This window comes from Astatotilapia calliptera, chromosome 20, assembly GCF_964374335.1.
Source record: "Astatotilapia calliptera chromosome 20, fAstCal68.1, whole genome shotgun sequence".
Lineage (NCBI taxonomy): Eukaryota > Metazoa > Chordata > Actinopteri > Cichliformes > Cichlidae > Astatotilapia > Astatotilapia calliptera.
In genome coordinates, this window is record NC_137441.1 from 19,354,665 (window position 1) to 19,365,065 (window position 10,401).

The window sequence follows — 10,401 nt, forward strand, 5'->3', positions numbered from 1 at the left end:
TTCCACTTCGCTCCCCCGAGCAGCGAAGTGGAAGTGGAGTCACAGCTGCTTCATCTACGCCAAGGCAGTCGACCCGTCTGCCACTTTGCCTCTCAATTCCGTACCCTGGCCGCTAAGCTACAATGGGGAGATGCTTCTCTGCGCTCTATTTTTCTGGAGGGACTGGCTGATTACATCCGAGATGAGATGACCGGCCGTGAGCCCCCAAAAACCTTGGATGAGGCCGTGGACTTCGCCCTGAAGATCGACCAATGAGTCGCCACACCCCTCGGGCCTTCAAACCCTTCCAGCCTCAGAGGACCACGTCTTTGCGGCCACCTCCCCCCTCTGATGGAGCCACTGCTAGCCCAAGCAGTACATCCAGCGAGGAGCCCATGCAGCTGGGTGGACTCCCCAAAGAGGAGAAAGAGAGACGCTGGCGTGAGGGTCTCTGCGCCTACTGTGGATCAGCTCGACACCGTCGTCCCCAGTGCCCGCTACATCCGGGAAACGACGACGCCAGGTAGACTGCGGGGGAGTCCCACCTGGCCCTTCCCACTCCTCTGACCCCTCTCGTTTCCTGTTACCAGTAATATTTCACCTGACACACCAACAGTTCTCATCTGAAGCCCTCCTGGACACCGGAGCCGCTGAGAACTTCATCGATCAAAAACTAGCCATTCGACTTCGCATTCCGTTGACTTCCGTCGATCGATTTCTCCCGGTGACCTCAATAGATGGGCGACCACTCCAACCCTACCCGATCCAGTTCCAGACCCAGCCAATCCGCATGTCTATCGGGGATCATCAGGAGGAGATCCGGTTTCTAGTAGTCTCGGCCACTTCCTCTCCTCTCATCCTCGGATACCCCTGGTTCCGTCAACATGACCCCCACGTCTCCTGGTCTTCCTGCCAGATCCTGGACTGGGGTCCCCGGTGTCCACGCCGCTGCCTTCTCTTCCGGACTGAAAAGGACTCTAAGTCAGAAGAGGCGTCACCCCCGGAGCCCATTGATCTGGATAAGATCCCTCCGGCTTACCATGACCTATCTGAGGTCTTCAGTAAGAGGCGAGCCTCTACTCTCCCTCCACATCGTTCCTACGACATGGCCATCGAGCTCCTCCCGGGAGCGGTCCCTCCTCGTGGTCGTCTGTTCTCGCTGTCACCCGCAGAGGATAAAGCCATGGAGGAGTACGTTGCTGAGGCTCTCCAACAGGGCTTCATTCGCCCTTCTACCTCCCCTGCAGCTGCGGGATTCTTCTCTGTCAAAAAGAAAGATGGCGGGCTCCGCCCCTGTATAGACTACCGGGGCTTGAATAAAATCACTGTCAAGAACCGCCATCCTCTCCCTCTGCTATCCACCGCACTCGATTCCCTCTCCCAGGCCTGCATCTTCACCAAACTAGACCTAGACCAAACTAGACCTACGCAGCGCCTACAATTTGGTGCGGATTAGGGAAGGGGACGAATGGAAGACAGCCTTCATCACCCCTAACGGGCACTGGGAGTATCTGGTGATGCCCTTCGGCCTCTGCAACAGCCCTGCTGTCTTCCAACATCTGATCAACGATGTCTTGCGGGATATGCTAGGCCGGTGGGTGTTTGCTTATCTAGATGACATCTTGATCTACTCCCGCACCGAAGTGGACCATATTCGCCATGTGCGGGCCGTGCTGAGCAGGCTGCTCGAGTACCAGCTGTTCTGCAAACTGGAGAAGTGTGCTTTCCATCAGCGGTCCACCACCTTCCTGGGCTTCACCATCTCCTCCAATGGCCTGACCATGGACCCGCAAAAGGTCCAAGCCATGACCCAGTGGCCTCAGCCCTCCAGCCTTAAGCAGCTACAGAGCTTCCTGGGCTTTGCCAATTTCTATCGGTGCTTTATCCGCAATTTCAGCACCATTGTCGCCCCACTGACATCCCTCACCAAACCAGCTAACCTGCCCAAGCCCTTCTGCCTCTCCCCAGGTGCAAAACAGGCATTCCGAGACCTTATCCGCTGGTTCACTACGGCTCCCGTCCTGCTCCACCCTGATCCTGCCAGAGATTTTGTGGTGGAGGTGGATGCCTCCAATGTTGGCGCGGGCTGGGAGGCTCTATGTACCATCCCGGTGCCATCAGGAGGCCTTGCTCTGGGCTCACTCCTCCCCGCTCTCTGGTCACCCGGGGTCCGACAGGACCCTCCAGCTCCTCCGTCGTGCCTTCTGGTGGCCCTTCATGACTCGGGACGTCCGTGACTTCGTTTCCGCCTGCGACACCTGTGCTCGGGCCAAGTCCTCCACTCAGCCGCCCGCTGGCGACCTTCACCTTCTCCCTGTGCCGAGACGTCCCTGGTCCCATGTCGGCCTTGACTTTGTTACCGGCCTCCCATCCGTGGACGGTCTTGACACCATCCTCACCTTTGTGGAACGGTTTTCTAAGGCGGTGCACTTGGTCGCTCTGGCCGGCCTCCCTTCCGCCAAACGGACGGCCGAGCTCCTCCTGGACCATGTCGTCCGGCTTCACTTATTCCCCAAGGACATAGTCTCCGATCGGGGGCCCCAGTTCACCGCCAGGTTCTGGAAAGCCTTTTGCCGCCTGATTGGAGCATCTCCCAGCCTCTCGTCCGGTTATCACCCTCAGACCAATGGGCAGGTTGAACGGACCAATCAACAGTTGGGGCGCTTCTTAAGGTGCTTCGTCTCCGCCCAACCGTCGCTTTGGCCTCGTTACCTGGTGTGGGCTGAGCTGTCTCATAACCTTCACGTCTCTTCAGCCACCAGTCTCTCGCCCTTTGAGGTCTATCATGGTTTTCATCCTCTTATCTTCAGCCATCAGGAGGCGGGGGTTGACGTACCTGCTGCTGAACGGATGTTCCGCCACTGCCGTCAGGCCTGGATCAAGGCGCGGGCTGCCATTTCCCGGGCCAACGCTCTGTACACCCGGCAGCATCGTCGCCACCACCGCCCGGGTCATCCCTTCCGGCCGGGGGATCGCTTCTGGCTCTCCACAAGGCACCTGCGGCTGCGCACCGAGTCCAAGAAGCTCACTCCCAGGTTCGTCGGCCCGTACGAAGTCGCTGCCTGGCTCAACCCCGTGACTTACCGTCTCCGGCTTCCGCCCGCCATGAAGGTCCATCCGGTTTTCCACGTCTCGCAGCTTAAACAGCATGTCACTTCCTCGCTGGTGCCCCCCTCCCGGGCCCCGCCCCCGCCCAGGTTCGTCGATGGGGGTCCTGTCTACGCTGTCCGGCGGATCTTGGACTCCCGTCCCCGGGGTCAGGGGGTCCAGTATTTGGTGGACTGGGCTGGCTATGGTCCTGATGAGCGCTCCTGGGTGCTGTCCCGCTTCATCTTGGATCCTTCCCTGATCTCGGATTTCCGTCGCCGCTGTCCTGGCCCGTCGGGTGCCGGTCCTCGGAGGGGGGGGGGTTCCTGTCAGCCGGTGATCAGCTGATCACGGGGTCGGGTTTAAAAGAGAGACACCACCCACCTGTTCGCCGCTCAGACATCATTCTCTTCATGTCAGGAGCTCCGAAACTCTGCTGACGTCAGTCTCCGCCTGATTCAGCAACCGTGAGTGTTTTTCCCTTCAATCCTCTTTTTCATCCCGGCTCCGCTCGCTGTCTGTCTGTAACGACAGTTCCGAAGCCACGCTTCGTGCACTGATCGTTACTAGAATAACTGCGTGTCTGTTCCAACCCACTGCTAGCCTAACCGCGTTTGGGTCTAGCCAGCACGCCACACGGGCATGCCGACCTACTGTGTGCAACTCGCCCCGTTGTGACACTAGTCTTCTGTCAGGTAGCTCCTAAAGAACATTTCTGAAGAATGCATCTGATGAGTAACAGGTGTGCCAGGTTCAGTGACTCACTGCCCCGCCTACCTATACAAAGAGGGAGGCACCAAAAAACACACACAGACAAAAACACCACACAACCAGCTCCTAACAGGTGCTGCACATCTCATATCTTCACACCATAGACAATTGCCTTCAGATGACCCCAAAGATAAATGTCTAAGGGGGTCAGATCGGGAGACCTTGGAGGCCATTCAATTGGCCCACGACGACCAATCCACTTTCCAGGAAACTGTTCATCTAGGAATGCTCGGACCTGGCACCCATAATGTTGTGGTGCACCATCTTACTGGAAAAACTCAGGGAACGTGCCAGCAGGGCCGGCCCGTGGCATAGGCCGTATAGGCAAATGCTAAGGGCGCCGTCCATCAGGGGGCGCCACGCCAGTGCCACAAATGTTGAAAAAAAAAAATTGGTACTATTATTTCTAATTACAAAAAATAATCCCACGTTGATTAAAATGCAAAGTAAAGCTTATTTAATAGAAATATTATTTGTTACAACATTACGCCCCCCCCTCCCCGCACGGTGCGCCCCCTCCCTTCCCGTATCATGGTTCCTTTTGGACGTCACCACATCAAAAAATCAACACAAGATGTCAAAACGGCCAAACTGTCAGGTGCCCAGGGAAGAAAAAAGAGAAAAGAAGAGGAGGAGAAACGAGAAAAAGACAGAGGTAGGTAGTGTTAGCCTACATGAAATTATTTGTCTGAATGTGATAGTAACCTAAATTTTTAGCATTAAGCTAATGTTACATGATTCGCTAATTGCTAATCAATAAATAGCTAGTTAACTGTTTTAACGTCAGTTAATATTGTGGAGGGGGCTAAATTGTTATGGAAAATAATAATGTAACGTTAGGTAATTACAGCACTCCCACCTTTCCCACCATTCCTCATTTGTATTAATCTTTTAAGCAGGTGTTTTTTGTTTACATTTTTATTGCCTTCTGGTTAGCTAACGTTTACCCTGCAGGTAATAGTCACTTTTCCACCCCTGTATATATTATAGTTGTAAGCCTAGTTGTTAAAGTGCACATCATTAATGTTAATTAAGCAATATCACATGAGAGGGAATGCTGTTTTTTAATATGAGCACTGCTGTGATTCGGTCAAAGATAATCATAACATAACATTCTCATATGATATTATACTGTTACTTTGCATTCTGCTATTCAGCATTTCACTGTAATGATGACAATAAATTGAATCTAATCTAATTTGCATATCAGTTAACATCATACATATATCTCTTTGGTTTTTCATTTTATTCCTGGAATCCTATTTTATTCCTATGTTTTTATTATTAGACTTTAATACTCAGTGGTGTCACATACTCCTCTCTTCAGATGCACTGTTGAAGTTTCTAAATCCCACCCCTGGGCCATCTACCACATCTACCGCTGCTGCCTCCACTTCAGCAGCACAACCCACCAGTGATGCAGCAGCATCAAGCGGTGTTATTGTATTTCATATATTCATTTTTTATTTTTTGTATTCATTTATTTATTCATTTTTTTTTTTATCTTGTTAATTATTCTGAATGTGAATTTGCTTTCTTTAAGTAAAAAAAAAAAGGTCAAAGACAAAGCTATTCGGTTTCTTGTGAGTACATACACTACACTGCCGATGTAGGGGGGCACCACCTAAAATCTTGCCTAGGGCGCCAGATTGGTTAGGGCCGGGCCTGCGTGCCAGCTTCAGTGCATAAAGAGGGAAACACATCATCATGTAGCAATTTCAATGGCCTTGACGTTTCCATTGATGAAGAATGGACCCACTATCATTGTACCCCATATACCACACCAAACCATCACTTTTGTTGTTCCAACAGTCTTGGAGGGATCCATCCAATGTGGGTTAGTGTCAGACCAATAGCGGTGGTTTTGTTTGTTAACTTCACCATTCACATAAACGTTTGCCTCATCACTCAACAAAATATTCTGTGTGAACTGAGGGTCCTGTTCCAATTTTTGTTTTGCCCATTCTGCAAATTCTGTGCGCCGATCTGGGTCATCCTCGTTGAGATGCTGCAGTAGCTGGAGTTTGTAAGTGTGCCATTTGTGAGTAGCTAATATCCGCCGAAGGGATGTTCGACTATTGCCACTCTCCAGTGACATGCGGCGAGTGCTACACTGTGGGCTCTCGCTAGGACAGCCACTGATGTTTCTTCATTAGTGACAGTTTTCTTGCGTCCATATTTTGGCAAATCCAACACTGAACCAGTTTCACGGAACTTAGCAAGCAGTTTGCTAACTGTAGCATGGAAGATGGGTGGTCTCGTAGGGTGTCTTGCATCAGTGTTGGGTGTAATGCGTTACTAAGTAACGCGTTACTGTAATTAAATTACTTTTTCACTGAAAAAGTAGAGTAACTAATTACTGTTCATTTTTAGGTATTTTAATTACAGTTTACTTACAATGTACTTGTGTTACATTGTAACATAATTAAACTTGCTGAATATCATTATTTAATTTCAATGATTTATCTTCTAAACGTAGAAGTAAACTCTGCCGCTTTAACATCGTTGTAGTGCAGGTGCACGTCATTTCGCGCCAGTTTGCTGCATAGTTGTGTTCTAAAGCGGAAGATGTCGGACTCGGCTGAAGCGTGTGGCTGTTTTATGAAACTGACATATTCCTGTCTCTTCACTTTTCTGAAATGAGAGCATAGACGAACACTTCTGAGTGATCCTTGTTCATCATCCATGGATAACACCGCGGCAACTCCAGCTAAGCAGGCAAAACTTGATTTTACTTCAGCAGCACAGAAAGCGTCTGAAGGTGAGCTTGAAAAAGTTTGCAGGCTACATTGTGGAAGACATGCTACTGCTGCATACTGTAGAGTCTCCATCTTTAAAAAAATGTATAACTTACCCAACACTGCTTGCATTGAAATCTGCTGCAATGACCCAGTTACTGCGTTCACCAGATATCAACACAATTTCCATCCGCTCCTCACATTTTATCCTCTTCGACATGTCAATGGCTGTGAACAAAGAGAAACTTGTAAATATCTCATGGAAGAATAAAGTTATGTTGAAACCAAGCACACCATTGTTTTTCTGGTGACATTACCAATAAGTTTGATGTGTCACATGGCCCTCTTCCTATTGAAAAAAACAAAAGTTATGTCCAAGATGGCCGACTTCTAAATGGCCACCATGGTCACCACCCATCTTAAGAAGTCTTCCCCCTCACATATACTAATGTGCCACAAACAGGACTTTAATATCACCAACCATTCCCATGTTATTATGGTGTTTCCATATAAATGGCCTACCCTGTATATTATATATGAGTGTATACTTACCTATTAGTACAGTATATAGGTTTTGTATTTCACAGGAGAGAACCTGTGTTAAAAGCCTGAAGAAAACTATTCAAATTCTCTTTGAATTTAAGCATACATTCATTGTGTTTATTCTGCATTTACTTCATTATATTGCATGAATGTCTGTTACAAGCTTAAACATACAGTTAAAAAATGTCATTGCAACCAGGCTATTGATCGTGGCTCAAGAGTTGGCAGTTCGTCTTGTAATCGGAAGGTTGCCGGTTCGAGCCCTGGCTCCGACAGTCTCGGTCGTTGTGTCCTTGGGCAAGACACTTCACCCTTTGCCTACTGGTGGTGGTCAGAGGGCCCGACAGCCTCGCCTCTGTCAGTGCACCCCAAGGCAGCTGTGGCTACAATGTAGCTTGCCATCACCAGTGTGTGAATGGGTGGATGACTGGATGTAGTGTAAAGCGCTTTGGGGTTCATAGGGACTAAGTAAAGCAATATACTAATACAGGCCATTTACCATTTATATACACAAACTTCTCTTTATAAAACAGGTCTGAAAGCATCACTTGACAGGCTTCAGCTGGAGTATGTAGACATCGTTTTTGCGAATCGACCAGATCCCAATACACCTATTGAAGGTATGTGGATACTAATCCTCCTACCCACTACAGGGCTAGTGTTATAGCCCTTATTTAAATAAACGTCATCATTGTTTGTCTGCTTGCCCATATAGCATTTTATACCATTCTTTTGATATTCACTTACAAAGGTCAGATATAGAGCGCATGCTTTGCATGTATGAGGTCCTGGGTTCAATCCCCAGCATCTCCAGTTTTATAGGGTCAAGGATAGCTCGGTAGGTAGAGTGGTGGCCCCATGATCAGAAGGTCAAGGGTTCAAATCCACTGACTGGCTACCTTGAGCAAGGTACCGTCCCTACACACTGCTCCCCGGGCGCCCAGTGGCTGCCAGTGCTTCACCCACGGGGATCAATGAAGTATACATTAAAAGAGACAAGGCAAAAATAGAAATTGGATAAATAATGTGTTGATAAAATAAATACATTCAAAATAATTTTCTAAGTAAATGAATAAATAAACTGTTATAAAATGTAAATAAAGTGCAAATGAATTATAGCCTTATAATCTGTGAGTGAATCTAAAAGATGCTTCAGCAGTACACCTTTTTTTCATTGGCAGAACCAGAAGTTACTCTTTATATTTGAGACAAATGAACAACAATAAACATTCACAACAGTCCATTTTTTGACAAGCTGTAACTGCTCTTTAATATTCACCTCCTAAAGAAACATTTGAGCCTGCCTCTGAGACACGATAAGTAGTGATGTGCGATACCACTGATTTCCTTTCCGATACCAAGTAATATTCAGGGTGGTATCGACAATACTGATCCGATACCGATACTTTGTACAAAAACTAATTTTATTTATTGTATCTCAAATTATAGCATCATAATGATTACAGGACATCAGATTACTTGTTCTTATCACTTAATAATGCAGAGTTCATCATATAGAAATAAAAAAACGGAAGTTGTGCGCATTTTGAACACCTTGCCTGCCTGCAGCACTAAAGAACTCCGTGAGAGACGTCTGTCTCGCCCTAGCAGCACCTGTCCCTGTCCTCCTCTTCAGTTCGCCTCAACATACGCTCGTCATATTCTGTGATATGATTTACTGTGAGGTGTTTGACAAGGTTAGTGATGTTGCCACAACCATACATGCCAACCCTGCTGATTTTTCCAGGAGAATCCCGAATTTCAGTGTCCCCCCCCGAAAATCTCCCGGAGCCACCATTCTCCCAAATTTCTCCTGATTTTCCACCTGGACAACAAAGTTGAAAAACCATGTTGCAGAATTCATAGCGCGGCCCAGCCAATTCCAGTTTCCACCAATGGCGGCAGCTACTTAGTTTTAATATTACTCTTATTTCTCTTTCTGGGTCGCAAAAAAACTTTTAACATATTTTCAAGTGAGAATGTAGCTGTGTAAACTTCAAATATCTGAGGCGATCGACACATCGTTTTCAAACCCCCGTGGTCTTTCATTACTCGGGTTAAACATGATATATAAGTCACTAAACACTAAATTGTAAGTGTTGTTGCCATTGCACATTGCACTTTTTTCGATGGAATATCTAGGTTGTTTTATCAGGCTTATATTATATTATAGTATTTTTTTAATGAGTGTACGTGATGTGTTGGTTGTATGTTTGTTGTTTGTTTTGACATACTGCGAATCAATTTCCCATCAGGGACAATAAAGTTACCATTGACCATTGACCATTGACTTTGATAACTTCAAAATGTTATTGTTTGGCCTTTTCAGTGTTTTATTTGTTCGTGAGTAAATCGGTTTGGCTGCGTTATTAGATTAGATTCAATTAAATTAAACTTTATTAAATTAAATTTAATACATTTAGGAGGGTTCCTCCGAGGTTTTCACACAGCTGAATAAATGTCAAACAGAAAACTAATTAAACGTAAAAGTGTGAGATGGTCGAGAGTTTACGTCAGCGCCCTGTTATATTTTAGATAGCAAGGAGCAGACGGCAGAGTTTCACTCCACCGAGGGAGCTTGTGACGTACTACCCGGCTTTCTTTAGACCGCGAAGGCCGGGTCATCAGGTGGAAGCAGCCTCTGAATTTGGACACCCGCGCTGTTTCCGGGTCGGCCAATAATAACGGTGACATTTAACATATTTTACCCGATAAATAAACACTGTAAAATGTATTTTGAACGTCTCTCTAATTCTGAGGTCTCAAGGTTGGCAAGTAGGGCCACAACACCTCACTTTTTTGCCACATGTATTGCAAACTACGTCTCAGCTGTTTGTGGAGGTAAAATACGTCCGCACATGACTCCAATTACGCTCAGCCATTGTTGTGAGTGTGCACGCTAAGGGGCTGCGAGACTTTTATACAGCCGTATTTCGCACATGACTATGAAAGGCGGAAGAAGGAGTAGTTCCTTTGAATGTAGACAATCTGAATGTTATAGTTTCTTTCCACTGTGTTCCTGTTAATGATAAACTACAAATTTACCCTAAATTACTAAAATATCGATATTTTAATGTGAGAATCAATTCTAGAACATAAATGATTGGTATCAGAGGAATCAATATTTCAGGATCGATCCGCACATCACTAACGATCAGATCTAGTCTGGGTGAAGCTCAGAGTACCTTCTAGTGTTACTCTGAGTCTGCTCCGGGCTTTGATCTTGGTTGTGGCCACAATGAAAAATTTTGATTCACACAGATATGTAGTTGTGAATGGAAAA

At 47.0% G+C, this 10,401-nt stretch overlaps 1 protein-coding gene across 1 annotated transcript in view; it reads left to right on the top strand.

Moving 5' to 3' along the window:
- LOC113013133 (voltage-gated potassium channel subunit beta-2-like) overlaps positions 1 to 10,401 on the top strand; it is a 280,115-nt gene that overhangs the window by 165,039 nt on the left and 104,675 nt on the right. The window contains exon 9 of the mRNA XM_026153786.2: positions 7,652 to 7,738. Coding sequence (XP_026009571.1) covers positions 7,652 to 7,738 — 87 coding nt within the window. The remainder of the gene's footprint in view (positions 1 to 7,651; positions 7,739 to 10,401) is intronic.